The sequence below is a fragment of the Hemiscyllium ocellatum genome, chromosome 4 (genome assembly GCF_020745735.1).
Source record: "Hemiscyllium ocellatum isolate sHemOce1 chromosome 4, sHemOce1.pat.X.cur, whole genome shotgun sequence".
NCBI classification, from domain to species: domain Eukaryota; kingdom Metazoa; phylum Chordata; class Chondrichthyes; order Orectolobiformes; family Hemiscylliidae; genus Hemiscyllium; species Hemiscyllium ocellatum.
The window spans coordinates 12354103-12369906 of NC_083404.1; the positions used below are offsets into that span (position 1 = coordinate 12354103).

The 15804-nt window shown below is 39.7% G+C and overlaps 1 protein-coding gene across 4 annotated transcripts in view; it reads right to left on the reverse strand.

Annotated features, from left to right (window-relative positions):
• Positions 1–15804, reverse strand: part of stau2 (staufen double-stranded RNA binding protein 2) — a 370605-nt gene that overhangs the window by 343356 nt on the left and 11445 nt on the right. For 3 of the 4 annotated variants that reach the window (XM_060822781.1, XM_060822785.1, XM_060822783.1), the window contains exons 2-3: positions 7305–7395; positions 2298–2508 (exon numbers count right to left, since the gene is read on the reverse strand). In XM_060822781.1, coding sequence (XP_060678764.1) covers positions 2298–2499 — 202 coding nt within the window. In that variant the 5' untranslated portion in view covers positions 2500–2508; positions 7305–7395. The remainder of the gene's footprint in view (positions 1–2297; positions 2509–7304; positions 7396–15804) is intronic. The other variant, XM_060822782.1, reaches the window with a different exon arrangement.

The following is a 15804-nucleotide window of genomic DNA, read 5'->3' on the forward strand; positions in this document are numbered from 1 at the left end:
GGGGGCGGCTTCCACCCCGACCTCAAAGTTACCTGGACCTACTCAGACTCCTCCCTCCCCTTCCTAGACCTCCCCATTTCTATCTCGGGCGACCGAATCAACACAGACATTTACTATAAACCAACCAACTCCCACAGTACCTAGACTACACCTCCTCCCACCCTGCCCCCTGTAAAAACGCCATCCCATATTCCCAATTCCTTCGTCTCCGCTGCATCTGCTCCCAGGAGGACCAGTTTCCAATACCGAACAGCCCAGATGGCCTCCTTCTTCAAAGACCGCAATTTCCCCCCAGACATGATCGACGATGCTCTCCACCGTATTTCCTCCACTTCCCGCTCCTCCGCCCTTGAGCCCCGCCCCTCCAATCGCCACCAGGACAGAATCCCACTGGTCCTCACCTACCACCCCACCAACCTCCATATACTTCATATCATCTGTCGTCATTTCCGCCACCTCCAAACGGACCCCGCCACCAGGGATATATTTCCCTCCCCTCCCCTATCAGCGTTCCGAAAAGACCACTCCCTCCGTGACTCCCTCGTTAGGTACACACCCCCCACAACCTCCACTCCCAGCACCTTCCCCTGCAACTGCAAGAAATGCAAAACGTGCGCCCACACCTCCCCCCTTCCATATCCACCACAAATTCACCTGCACCTCCACACACATCATTTACTGCATCCACTGCACCCAATGTGGCCTCCTCTATATTGGGGAGACAGGCCGCCTACTTGCGGAACGCTTCAAAGAACACCTCTGGGACACCCGGACCAACCAACCCAACCGCCCCGTGGCTCAACACTTCAACTCCCCCTCCCACTCCGCCAAGGACATGCAGGTCCTTGGACTCCTCCATCTCCAGACCATAGCAACACAACGGCTGGAGGAAGAGCGCCTCATCTTCCGCCTACAAATCCTCCAACCACATGGGATGAACTCAGATTTCTCCAGTTTCCTCATTTCCCCTCCCCCCACCTTGTCTCAGTCCCAATCCTCGAACTGAGCACCGCCCTCCTAACCTGCAATCTTCTTTCTGACCTCTCCGCCCCCACCCCCACTCCGGCCTATCACTCTCACCTTAACCTCCTTCCACCTATCGCATTTCCAACGCCCCTCCCCCAAGTCCCTCCTCCCTACCTTTTATCTTAGCCTGCTTGGCACACTCTCCTCATTCCTGAAGAAGGGCTCATACCCGAAACGTCGATTCCCCTGCTCCTTGGATGCTGCCTGACCTGCTGCACTTTTCCAGCAACACATTTTCAGCTCTGAATTCCAGTATCTGCAGTCCTCACTTTCTCCTCACTGACCAATAAAGGCAACATACCAAATACCTTCTCACTACCCTGTCTACCTGCAAGTCCACTTTCAAGACTTGCACCCCAAGGTATCTTTGTTCAGCAACATTCCTCAGGACCTTACCATTCAGTGTATAAGTCCTGCCCTGATTTGCCTTACAAAATGCAACACCTCACATTTATCTAAATTAAACTCCATCTGCCACTCATTGGCCCATCTGATCAAGGTCCCTTTGTACTCTGAGATAACTCTATTCATTCTGCATTCCACCACTAATTTTAGTATTATCTGCAAACTTACTAACCATACCTCCTATATTCACATCCAAATCATTTATACATGACAAAAAACAGTGGACTCAGGACCAATCCGTGCAGTACACTGCTGGTCACAAGCCTCCATCTGACATCTGAAAAACAACCTACCACCACCAACCTCTGTCTCCTACCTTGTATCCAAATGGCTAGCTCTCTGTGGATTCCATGTGGTCTAACCTTGCTGACCAGTCTACCATGCAGAACCTTGTAAAATGCCTTGCTGAAGTCCATATAGACAACATCCACCACTCTGCCTTCATCAACCTTCTTTGTCACCTCTTCAAAGAATTCAATCATGTCAGCGAGACACGATTTCCCATGCACTAAGCCATCATGAGATGAAACTTCCTCTCCTCCAACTGAATCATTGATTTTGAATTCCCAAACACTTACAACTGTACATATTTTACTTAATCGTTCAATAGATATCAAAAGGTCTAAATGCAACATCACCTGATTTGCTGGACCCCAGATATTCTGTAAAATAGTGCAAGGTATTCAATTTACTTGATAAATTATACTGGTTCTTACACACAGCGTAAATACAGTAAGTAATTATTCAAACTGGTCAAATACACTTCATTACACATTACCACCAAAATCATTTTGTATCAAATCACCAGTTGACTGCATTAAAAATCTCAGATCCAAGACAGCATGCAGATTGAAAGAGGAATTTACCTGGTGAGTTATTAATAGAACCAGTAGAATCCACAAGACCAGTTGCAGGACTAACACAGCTGGTATTTGAGGCTGGGACTGACCCATTCACAGAAGACTGCAGAGCCAGAGGACCTGCGCTATTAACCATTGTTGATTGTACTGTGGCTCCCAGGGTAGATCCAGACAGGTTTACTGCAGTCTGAACTTTAACTTGCGCCATTCTCTATCACTGCAAAGAATATGTAAAGAAATGAAAGAGTTGATTATGATAACAGCATAAACAATTTCTAATTAACATAAAATGAAGTACCACAGGTTCTGAAATAACTGAAAATGCATTGTTCTGACGAAAGATCATCAACTTGAAAATGTAACTATTTCTGTCTTCACAGATACTGCCTAATCATCTGAGTGTTTGGCATCTTCTATGCTTATTTCTAATTGATATCTCCTGGTTATGGCAAATGGAAATGGCACATGCTCTATTCTGGAAAGCAAAATAATCTGCAACAATCACTGGTTCTAATGCCCATGTTTGCAGTAAAATCAGTTGGCAAGAATTGAGAGAGGTGGGGAAATCTAGTATTATTAGACTTCACTTCTCATGTTTATGTATCTCAAATTTGAATGGCAAATTGCTGAAGGAGGAAACTGATAAAAAGCTAGCTAGGAAAAACGGACATCTGTGACCTGAGAGAAAGAGCAAGTCATTGTATATCTCTTTGACTAATCTGATTTAATAATTATGAAATTAATAGTTTCACAGAGAAGGATGTACATGTTAGAATGGGTGAATTTATTGTCAAATCAGGTACAGGAGAACAAAAAAAAATGGAACTCTGGATTAAGATAGAAAAGAAGAGTGACCTGACAGAAAAGTAACGGAAAACAAATGAAATTTCACATTTTAAAATCTCAGTTAAACAATTGAAGGAATGAGAATCAACACTAAAGAGGCAATTTTCAGTTAAGAAGGTGACTGGCAAAAATTCATACTCATCATATAATTAAGAGAATTTAGACTTGAAATTAGTTGGCTCAATGATGTGTTTTATGGTTATCAGAAATCTGAAATAATCTCATTTTTAAACAATTTTAATCCAGTGCACTTTTCCAGATCCTTCACATGGTTCATCTGATCAGGTTGATTAAAAATATCTATTTTGGTGACTGTCATATGGAAATGAGTGATGAGGCACCCTGAATAAATATATATGTATGTATATCTACACATGACAATATTGTTACTAAATCTTTTTGGAATAATCATGTGATATCCCACGTTGTTAATGCCATTTTATATCAACAAAACCTTTCATTGATTAACTTTTACAATTAAACAAGTAACTCTAAACTTAAAACATTTTAAAAGTTTATTTTCTTTTCTCAAACAATATTATTCATGGTATCACTTGGGCAGTAAAACATTGTGCCTTCATGGATTCATTGCTTACAGATGAGTAGGCAAACTGTTTTGGCAATGTTGTGGAAGTTGCTCTTGCTGTTGTAGATGATATACTTAATGTTGCACCATTTGTTAGTAATGTTGTTGATGTCTCACTTGTTAATGACGTTGTTGATGTTGTCTCACATGTGGCAGTGTGTTGATGTAGTCACTTATTAGTGATGCTGTTGATATTTAAATCATGTTGACACTGTTGCTGTTGTCTCATTTGTTGGTAATACTGTTGATGTTGATTCACTTACATATCTTTTTGACTGTTAGTGGTTTTGCTGGTGCTGTCTCTTTTGTTAGTGATGCTGCTGAATAACCTTTCTGCTTTACTAGTTCTGCTGTATGTTAAATTTGGCCTCCATTTCTTCTCATCTGTTTACAAGCTTCAGTCTCAATAATGCATGGTGTTGGAGTATCAACTTCACCAAGTACTTTTGTTGAGTTCCATGCTTCCTTGTTATGATCCCAGATCAGACCACCGAACTTATGTTACAATCTGGCTGGGGACTACTAATCCTTTTATTCAAAAGACTATAGTAGGTAACAAACTGTGATTGAAAACTCTAAAGGACCCACCAAACAGCGAAAGTGATCAAGTCAGATCCGACAGATTTTATCAGCAATCCTTCCTCCCTAGATGTTAATGACAGGCTGGAGCACTAAAACTTCATTACATCTCCACAAGGGATTACAATTTTGATGACCTGAACTTGAAAGTCCTTCAAGCAAGGTTGGAGTTGGGGTCATATTTTTGTAACAAGGAGAAAGGTCAAACTTCTTTTTTGGGAGAAATGAGGAGTGATTACAGTCGACTTACAAGGGAGCGAAATGCTAACTAACAAGAGGGAACCATTAACATCAGCTAACAAGGGCGCAGAAGACCATAAAACATAGGAACACAAACAGGCCACACGGCTAATCAAATCTGCTCCACCATTCAATGAGACTATGGTTGATCTGACAATCTACAATTCCACTTTCTTGCCTTTTCCCGATAACCCTTGATTCTTTGCTAATTAAATATCTGTCTGTTTCAGCCTTTGAAAATACTTAAAGATCCAGCCTTGACAACTTCCATGATGACGAATTCCACAGGGCATTAGTTAACCAAATGGGACAGTAGCTTCAATTTCAATAAAAAATTTGGAATTCAAATTTCATCATCTGACATGATGGGATTCGAACCCATTGTCACAGAACATTAGCCTGAGGCTCTGGATTACTGATCCAATAACATTATCACTATGTTTGGTGGAAATAGGTTTGAGGTAGCTGGATCTATATCTTATGGACAGAATGAGCTCAGAGAACCAAGATGGGCCAGAATCTGTAGAAAGATGTGAGATTAAAGCTCTGAAATAGGGAACATTATGGAAAGGTTAGGAGATCAACTGTACCCAAAAATGTTTCCAATAAAGATTACAAATGAAACAGTATGTTTCTCTAAAAACGACAGTCATATTTGAGTTACAATAATTTGGACCACACTGTATGAAAGCATCACTGAGGTAGATTCAATATCAACTTTCAAAAGAGGCCTATATCTATGAATGTTTGGGTGGCCCACAGGCAGAGGTGGCACAAGATGGCTGCCCATGGATTTTCAGTTGGCATAAATATGGCGAAGATTTTTAGCTGCAGTAACAGAATTAGTTTGTCGAGTTCAGTATTAAAGTGAGATCATTATTTAGGACAATGGTAGCTTTGAGAAGAAAATAAATCCAAGGTAACGGGGTCTGAGCAGAACAAAGAATCTTACAAATTAATATAGAGGGAGTTCTGGACAAACTACAGCTGCAGATGTGTGGACGATACAGTCTGATAATATCAGACAGGGAACAGACAATCCAAAATTTATAGTTTAACAAGAATTACAAGAAATGTATGATCTCACAATCACAGAGACAAATGGGAAGGTAAAAGGAGAACGGGATTATGTCTTGTAAAACTCAATGAGTTCAGACAATTTCATTGAGTTGTGTAAGTGATTGAGTTTCAGTCTTATTAATGGAATAGACGTTGTCTTATTAAGTAAAAGAACGAGTGCAGAAATATTTAGAGTTAGTAAATTTCATTTTCTAAAACTAGAAAATGACTGGAATGAGTTACAGGTGCAAGATAAAGGGATGATGCTGACCGGACCTTCCAAGGCCAATGAGTTATGAGCAGCTTCTGTCCAATCCTCCAAGGTCAGGTGGGACAGAAATTGCTGACAACTCATTGGCTAAAGAATTATAACATTAGATATAATCATATAACTTTATATATAACTGATTTTACATTAGAACTGATATTATGAATTATATGGCATTTTTATAGGAACTAACATCTTTTTGTATTTCCTGTGACTAGGATAGGAGGAAATGTATGATGGGTAACAGAACTTACTAAGGATAGCAATGATTATAATGAATAACAGAATTCAAACAGTTCTTAGGGATAAGCAAGTCTGGCAAATGTCTGAGAAAGAGTAGAAACATTAACATTAGAATGTATAAGTAGTAAGATCCCAAGGCCTGATGATAATGATGTCTGGTAAACATGAGATCATGGGAAAGCTCCTTTCTGGTCGGGTGTTTTGCAGAATTGGATATACAGCTTAGGGGCATGGAACAATGATATCTATGTTGCATGTTATTATTGGTCGCAAAATGCATAAAAGTACCATATTCAGAGGGGAAGCCCAAATGTCACTGACCCCTCCTCCAATCTGAGCCATATTTAAGAGGGCAACTGGGACCCACATGAAAGCCAGATTTGGACTTCTCCCACACATTTGGTGAAAGAGTTCTGAATAAAGGTCACTTGTACTCATGAAAATTGAAGCAGAGACTCCTGTTTGACATCCTTCCTAACAATAACTATCTGTATATATAATGTCGAGAAAAGGAATAATTTGCAGAACAAATGAGCAGGATGGGTTGTGACTAATTGGATAGCTCTATTGAAGAGCCAGACACAATGAGCAAATTCCTCTCATTTTATTCTGTATGATTTTATTACATTACTGGATGGAGGTTTATTCTCTGAGCTGGGAGAATTCATTTCCAGACATTTCGTCACCCTACTAGGTAACATCTTCACTGGGCCTCAGGCAAAGCAGTGTATATGATTCCTGCTTTCTACGTATATGATGGTGTTTCTTTGGGATGGTGTCATTTCCGGTGGTGATGACATTTCCTGGTCTTTTTCTCAGGGGGTGGTAGATGGGGTCTAACTTGATGTGTTTGTTGATAGAGTTCCAGTTGGAATGCCATGCTTCTAGGAATTTTCGTGCATGTCTCTGTTTAGCTTGTCCTAAGATGGATGAGTTGTCCATTTGCTCAATGGGCTGGTGCAACAAGCAGTACATTAGTAAATGCTCCTATGTCGTTCAGAACAAGCCATTATGATGATTAATATCATTTATTATCTACTGTCTACAACTGGTGCAGACTTTCTGACCATTTGTGCCTGTGTAGTCACAAGACCTGTCTTACAATGTAAATTGCAAATAAATTATGGCATAGGAACATCCTCCTTCTTACATCTATTATTTATAAATATTTTACATCTGAATCTCTCTTCACCTCCATTAGCACTGCCTTTGTCTTTTTCTCTGGCCAGCTCACAATCTGTTCCACTCACTCCTCTTCGCCCTTTGCCAATAGCATAAAAACCCTTAAAAAAAGAATAAAAGAAACTTTGTAATCAAAACATTGTCCCTGTTTCTCTCTCCACTGATGTTGCCAGTCTTGCTGAGTTTTCTCTAGCATTTTATGTTATTATTTCAGATTTTCACATGCTTCTGCTTTTATCCAAATATTCACTAACTATTGCCCAAAAGAATTTCCCTGTTTGTCAGTTTTTCAGTCCTCCTTTGTTAAATTTTAAAATGCTCCCAATCATCAGGCTTATTATTTTTTGGCAACTTTAAGATCCTCACCTGATCTAGCACAACTGTTCAAACTCAGAAACAAAACAGTTCTGAAGAAGGGTCACTGGAGCTGAAACATTAACTCTGATTTCTCTCCACAGATACTGCTAGACCTGCTGAGCTGTTCCAGCAATTTCTGTTTTTGTATTACAACTGTTAACTCTATTTCTTAGCCACAGTAGACTCACTTCCCTGTTGGGTTTTTGTGCTACATAACAATGTTTGCTGCAAACCATGTATTCATTCTTTAAATGTTATCTATTACCTGTGTACAGTATTCCAATTTTCCTAATACGCACAATCTATCTCACCCCCACAGTACTTTGTCTGTGTAGTTTTAAGATTCAAGTTTTAAGTAAAATTTCATAATTTTCCTAATGGAAAATGGCATATTATGGTAACTCATCTTGGAAGGGAATTTTTTAACAAAAGATGATTTCTTAGTTCTTTCTCATTGCATAAAATTAAATTTAAAGAGTATATTTCCAACTTGTTCCTCAACATGCTGCTTTAGTAAAACTGTTGTAAACATTTAGGAATTTGTCCTGCACAATATAGGTGCTAATTAGATTTACCCAGTGTTTATGGTATCTATATTACTCAGATGAACGTAGCAAGAACCAAGTTTATAACAAATGGCTCAGCTGTAAGGATGGAGGTGAAAGAAGAGTTGAAAGGCAATTGTGGTAGCTGATCCAACAGGGGAACAGTTGTTGTGGCTGTAGATATAACTCCACATGCCTCCCAGGGTCAAAGATATCACAAAGAGGCTGCAGAATAATCTTTTGGCAAAGGGTGAGCAAAGCAATAGCTCTGTTAGCGACCTTATTTTATTGGTAGAGCTTCAGAAATAGCAGAATTTGGGGTTATCCCTTCAATTTCCATTTCATACTGAAGGTCTAAATAAAAGATGATATTGTGCAATTAAGAAAGTCCTTCCTGTTTAGCTTACGTTTTCGTAAAGTGAGAAATTCTGCTAAAATAGATCCCCTAAGAGACATTGCTGGATCTATGCTAAGGATAGGAGATAGATCAATTTTCTGTGTGAGTACACTTGACTGGATTTATCGTGTCATAATGATTATTAACAGGGAAGAGAAAAGTAAAAATAAAATCTAAAGTTATTTTATTCATAGAGGGATAATTGCATTGATATGGTATCTAGCTAGGGTAAAATGGAACTAAAGCTTTACAGGGAAAATTGGAACTCAACAATGTGTAATCTGTAAGAAAGAGAGTTTTCAGGTAAAGGCTAGATACATACAATGTGGAAGCAGGCCATTCAGTCCATCGAGTCCACACCAACCGTCCAAAGAATATACAGGGGGTCTATGGTTAATAATATCCGATTTATGAACAACCATACTTACAAACGCAATCCCAGACAAGACTGTAACTCTAAACGACCAGACATAGGAACATTTCCTGTGCTTACAAACAGCAGCATTACAATATTTTGCTTTGAATACTAGCTTGCGAATGGACTCCAGAACAGAAGCTGTTCACCACCCTGGGAATGCCTTTACATTAATAGAACAGTTCTAAAGAGTGTATAAGGTCAAATATTCCTGAGGGTTCATGTGCATGGACCTTTGAGAGTGGCAAAATATATTGGACTTTGGACTTCAGGTATGAATATAAAAGCAGCAAAGTTATGCTGAATCAAGGCATTGTTTCTGTGACAATATTACAGCTTTAAAGGAGTTATTCTTGTCCTGACTTTTAGAAGAGAAGTTGTAAGGCAGAGGTGCCAAGCAGTTTAGGGTAATGTAAACAGCTAGGGAAGCCCTGGGTTTTTCTGTAACATCCTGAATGGGTGTGGACAGCTATCACAGATCACGATGTCTGGATTTTGTTTTGTCAATAGCATCAGAACCTCTGGGATCTCAACAGAGTTGGAAGCTTTAGTGAATGTCTCCTAACTGCTACTCTCTCTAAACTTTCTCTTGATGTTTTTTTCCTCCTGGATTAGAGAACTGAGTGTGAGAATGTGTGACTGAATTTTCCTTTTTTGTCAAGCAATATATTCAATGGATGTTACTGTATTGGAATAGTTAGTTAGTAGGTACTGTATCGATTATTCTGTTAAGTTTTCCAATAGAGTTGTTATTCTAAATCCCTCTTTCATTGGTTGTATTTTAAGTATAGTGTTTAAATAAATTTTGCTTAACATCAAGTAGTTTGATCAGTCACATTGCAATTGGAACAGGCACTTCACATTTGCCTTTAAAACTAAGAAAAAGTTAGGATCTAGGATACCTTCTTAAAATGTTTTGAGAGGGTCTGGTCTGGTCCATAACATTTCCCATTCATCACTCAGTCAGGTATGACCTTGCTGCCAGCACCATTATCAATGCACCCACTCACACAATTACCCCAAAGCAACCCACCACATATAAAAGCTTCTTAACAAATACACCCCAGCTATATGCATTTTACATTAGCAATCATCTATTAACATAGCAATGAAAGCTAAATACCAAAAAATATTAATGTGTTCTATTTTGAACAGAAAAGCAAATTATGAATTTTGCTTTAGCTTGATTGTAAATTTGAGGTCACAATTTTAAGTTCGGAAATCTGATGCTTTAATTCAGTGTCAATGTCCTTATAAGACCAGGTATACAATTAATGCATTGCTTGCACATGTAAATATTACAGAAATTCACATCCTAGCTTTTTGAAGTCTGGATGAAATTGCATGATATATGTGGAAGTATTATTCAAAGAGTTATAGAGTCACACAGCATGGAAATAGACTCTTCAGTCCAACTCAGACCAGACATCCCAATCTGACCTGGTCCTATTTGGCCCATATCCTTCTAAACCCTTCCTATTTACGTACCCATCCAGGTCATTTTAAATGTTGTCATTGTACCCACCTCCATTTTTCTTCAAGAAAGTTGGAAAAAACTAAAAGGTTATTGAGAACACTCGTGAGAAAACAAAGGAAAAGATTTCATGTATGTAAACAGAGTGGGTACATGTGATCAATTGCTGGCTTTTTTCTTTGATGTTTCTGTCTACTGTATTCTTTATTTATACTGCTTAGTGGTTTTTGGCTCAATTTTCCTGTGACATGGATTCGAAGCAGCACACATCAAAATCTGTTAGCAGTGTAGCAAAAATGTTCATACTAATCACCTTTCAGTATGGGCCATTAGTGCCAAATCTTCCTGTCACATTAATTTACGAATGTCCTTTATCATATCCTTTTGCAAAACTTAATGAAAGACTTTAAGATTCAAGACTTAGTATTCAAGCTGCAGCATAAACAGAATGAACACCTCTAACGTGGCTTCATTTAACATAATCAGTTAATAGAACAACATAATTTTATAATCTTTTCATTTTATTTATTGAACTTAATTTATTTACTCTTGCAATTTAGTCTGGGGTCATTTTCCAAATTTATTTTCATTTTATCCTTTATTATCATGTTTCCTTTTACACTTTTTGATATACCCAAATATTCACCACTTCCAATGCTTATAGGAGAAAGTGAAGACTGCAGATGCTGGAGATCAGAGTCGAGAGTGTGGTGCTGGAAAAGCACCGCAATCTGCCTTCCAATATTTATGCTTAATATGTTCTTACTTTTACCTTTATCTGCAGCTGAAGAATGTGTCAAACCATGTCTCATAAGGACATCAGCCTCTTCTTTAAATCTGCTCTCAAAACTGACCCCAAAAAGCTAATGTTTTGTGCACACTTTTACATGGCATTTTGTCAAATGTTTCTGAAGTCTACACACAGACTGGAACTTAATGCCTTCCCCAAGGCAGTTTTGTCAACAGGGGTGCATTTAAATGGGTGGGAAGATTGCTAGTTGAGACCCTAATATCTTCCCGTCTCAGCTCCAATTTAATTTTGAGGTGAGAAGGTCCCATGATTAATTTAGACTCTAAAGGCAATTAAAGTCCTCATTCTACGACATTCACTCAGAGACGGATGAGTGTACCCAGCACTGGGAAACGGGAGCTATTACCCAATTAGGGCCTCTCCAGCCAATAAGTGAGATTTTCTGAGAATGTCATCTCGAGAAAACATCAAGGAAATTGGTCATGCAGGATCTTAATTCTCTGAATCGGTAATCAATCTGTGATGAATTCCAAAACAGGAAAGATAGGACAAACAAGTCCAGACCTCCCTGTATGACAAAGGAGATAGAAGTTAAGATAAAGATGTGTGCTTGTGATAGATGTCAAGTAGAAAATACAACTGAGAACCAACAAGAAGGTTCAGAGGGGAGGTGAAAAAGCAAATAAGAGAAACAGAAAGGAATTATGAGAAAAAAACTACCATAAAGGGGTGAGCCAAAGAGTCTCTTCTAAGGCCATATAACTGGTAAAGGGAGGAGGACGGCTGCTGAGGGAAAAATGGGGAATTGCACCTAGAGATAAAGGCCATGGCTGAGATGTTAAGTGAATATTTTGCATCTGTCTTTACCAAGGAGCGAGATGATCCACAGGCCATGGTGACAGAGGAAGAAAATCTATCACTGGAAGGATTCAAACTGAAGAGGAAGAAGTGCTGGATATACTATAAGTAATTAAAAGTTGATATAGCACCAGGACCAGAAAAGATACATTCCAGAATTTTGAAAGAAGTGAAAGCAGAAATTGCGAGGCACTGGCCATAATCTTCCAGTCTTCTCTAAACCTGGTGGAGGTGCCAGAAGCCTGGAAAATTGCAGAAACTTTGAGTTTCTTCAAGAAATCTATAAGGTTAAGACAAGCAGTTACAGGTCATGGAAGAAAAAAGGACAGTAATAATGAGGATACCAAACTGGCTGAGTGTAGGAAACAGAATGTGCTGGTCAATTTATTTTGGGCTGGAGTAAGGTTTACAGTGGGGTTCCTCAGGGTCATTATTAGGAGCAAAAACAGAAGTTATTGGAAAAGCTCAGCAGGTCTGGCAGCATCCGTGAAGAGAAATCGAAGTTAACATTTTGGGTCCGGAGACTCTTCCTCAGAACTTCACAGCATCTGCAGTTCTTTCGCTTTTTACTTAGTTCACAGCATCTGCAGTTCTTTCAGTTTTCATTTAGTTTAGAACATCTGCAGTTCTTTCGTTTTTTATTTACTATAAGGAGCCTTGCCTTTCCTAACACACAATAACAATCTAGATTTTAGTGTGTAAGGGACAATTTCAAAGTTGCAGATGACAAGAAACATAGAATTGTAAAGTATGAGGGGGAACCATGTAGAACTCCAAAAAGACATAGACAAGTTAGTGGAATGAGCAGAGAGGTGGCAGATGTGTTTCAATGCAGATACGTGAGAAGTGATGCACTTTTGTAGAAAGAACATTGAAAAGCAATGTGAAATAGGGGTACAATTCCATAAGAGGTGCAGGAGCAGAGGGATCTCAGTGTATATGGCCACAGATGATTGAAGGTGGCAGGACAGACGAAGAGAGAAGCAAACACATACTATTTTCTAGACTATATTAATAGGGGCAAATAGTACAAGAGCAGGAAGGTGATGTTGAACTTATAAAAGACATTTGTTAGACCTCAACAGGAGTACTGCTACAGTTCTCAACGGCACGCTATAGGGAGGATGTGAACACAGTGGAGAATGGAGATAGAATGCCACAAGAATCAGGGCTGGGTCCACTGCTTTTCTTCGTTTACATAAAGAGTGGGTGTGAACATAAGAGGTACAGTTAGTAAGTTTGCAGATGACACCAAAATTGGAGGTGTAGTGGACAGCAAAGAAGGTTACCTCAGATTACAACAGGATCTTGATCAGATGGACCAATGGGCTGAGAAGTGGCATATGGAGTTTAATTTAGATAAATGTGAGATGCTGCATTTTGGGAAAGCAAACCTTAACAGGACTTATACAATTAATGGTAAGGATGTTGCCAGGGTTGAAGGATTTGACCTTTGGGAGAGGCTGGGGCTGTTTTCCCTGGAGCGTCAGAGGCTGGGGGGTGAATTATAATGGTTTATAAAATCATGAAGGGCTTGGATAGGATAAATATACAAAGTCTTTTCCCTGGGGTGGGGGAGTCCAGCACTAGAGGGCATATGTTTTGGGTGAGAGGGGAAAGATATAAATGGGACCTTAGGGGCAACTTTTTCACGTAGAGGGTGGTACGTGTATGAAATGAGCTGCCAGAGGGAAGTGGTGGAGGCTGATACAATTGCAACATTTAAAAGGCATCTGAATGGATATGTGAATGTGGAGGGTTTAGAGGGATATGGGCCAAGTGCTGGCAAATGGGACTAGATTAGGTTAAGATATCTAGTCAGCATGGACGAGTTGGACCGAATGGTCTGTTGCCGCACCGTACGTCTCTATGACTCTATGTGAGTTACCGGATTGGTTCCAGAAATGAGAAAGTGCCATTATGAGGGTAGATTGAAGAATTTGCAATTGTTCTCCTTGAAAAGAAAGGGCTGTAATGATTAGATATGGAAAAACTCTTTCAACTTGTAAAAGGAAAGAGGAGGGGTGGCACGGTGGCTCAGTAGTTAGCACTGCTGCCTCACAGCACCAGGGACTCGTGTTTGAGTCCAGCCTCGGGCGACTGTGTGGATTTTGCACATTCTTCCCATGAGTGTGTGGGTTTTCTCCGGGTGCTCTGGTTTCCTCCCACAGTCCAAAGTTGTGCAGGTTAGGTGAATTAGCCATGCCAAATTGCCCATAGATGTGTAGGACAGGTGCATTAGTCAGGGGTAAATATAGGATAATAGGGTAGGGGAATGTGTCTGGGTGGGTTACCCTTTGGAGGGTCGGTGTGGACCTGTTGGGGCAAATAGCTTGTTTCCACAGCATAGGGATTCTAGGACATAAATTTAAAGTAATTTACAAAACAAGTAAAGACGCAGTAAGGAAGATCTGTAACTCAGCATGTTGTTAGGGTTTTAGTACATTGCCTGGAAGTGTCATGGAGAAAGGCTCAACTGAGGCATTCAAGAAGGCATTGGATCACTGTTTGGCTAAAACAACGTGCAAGGGTATGGAGAACAAGCAGAAGATTAGCACCAGGCCATGATACCCATTGAAGAGCTGGTGCAGGCACAATGGCCGAAAGGCCTTAAGACCTCTGTGAATCTATGAATGGTGAATGTGTTCTCAGAAAGCGTCACTGGACTCAAAATATTAACTCTGCTTTCTCTGCACAAATACTGCCAGATCTGCTGAGTTTCTCCAGTAACTTATGAACCATTCCACTATTAAGGTACAGATAATTTTCCTGATAATGAATTTCATTCTTTTACATTCAGTGATCTGAGTAATGCACCTGCAGTTAATCAACAATAATTCTATCAGCTTTTTGAAAATGAGCCCATTAGCCTCTTTCCAATCGAATGATATGCACCTTATTGACACCATTATAACAAGCTTCACAAAAGCTGGAATTTAGCTTTTCTTCTCTGGACTTATGTTTGGCCATCCTCCCCCTCAGCAACTCACTTTACTTTCTACCTGAAAAATATGTGAAGGTCATTATTCCTCTTTAATTCAATTCTGATTAATCTGAGTTGCACTAATGTACACTACATTTTATGATTCTGAGGAAGAACTTCCACGATCTTGGTAAAGCATACATTTCTGAAGGCGAAACGATCTGCTAGCAGTTGCTGGTAGGATGTCAAAAGGAGCCTGTCTGAAGTGTTTCCCCAGTCAACAGTTCCATTTTATGCCTGGAATCTGACAAACATGAAGGCACAGAAGCCAAACACACTAGACGTTTGAAATGTGCTGCAGTTAGCAGGTCACAGTGACCCACAACAAAGTGGAAAATGATGCTGAGAAGGATCCAGTTGTGCTTCATGTCTGAACAAACACCACAGGAAAGATTAGGAATAAAGTCTTGCTAAGGAGACAGAAAGGAGGTGGCAGCTAAATTGAAAAGTATAGCCGTATGACTAATAAATGTAGAACTTTTATCTGAGCCACATGAAAACTGGATAGGGACAACACATTGGCAAAATCAACACGTGGTTAAGGGTTTGCACGGCAGAAGGGTATTCAATTCACGGGAAACAGTGAGGATCAATCCGACAACACATTAAGCACAACTTCTAAATTCAGGCATGGGCCCAGGTTAATGAAAGTTAGAAAATGAAAAACTGCTTTTTAAAAAAAGGGAGTGGGAAACCAGTGAACTACAACAGTTAGCCTGCCATCAGTCAT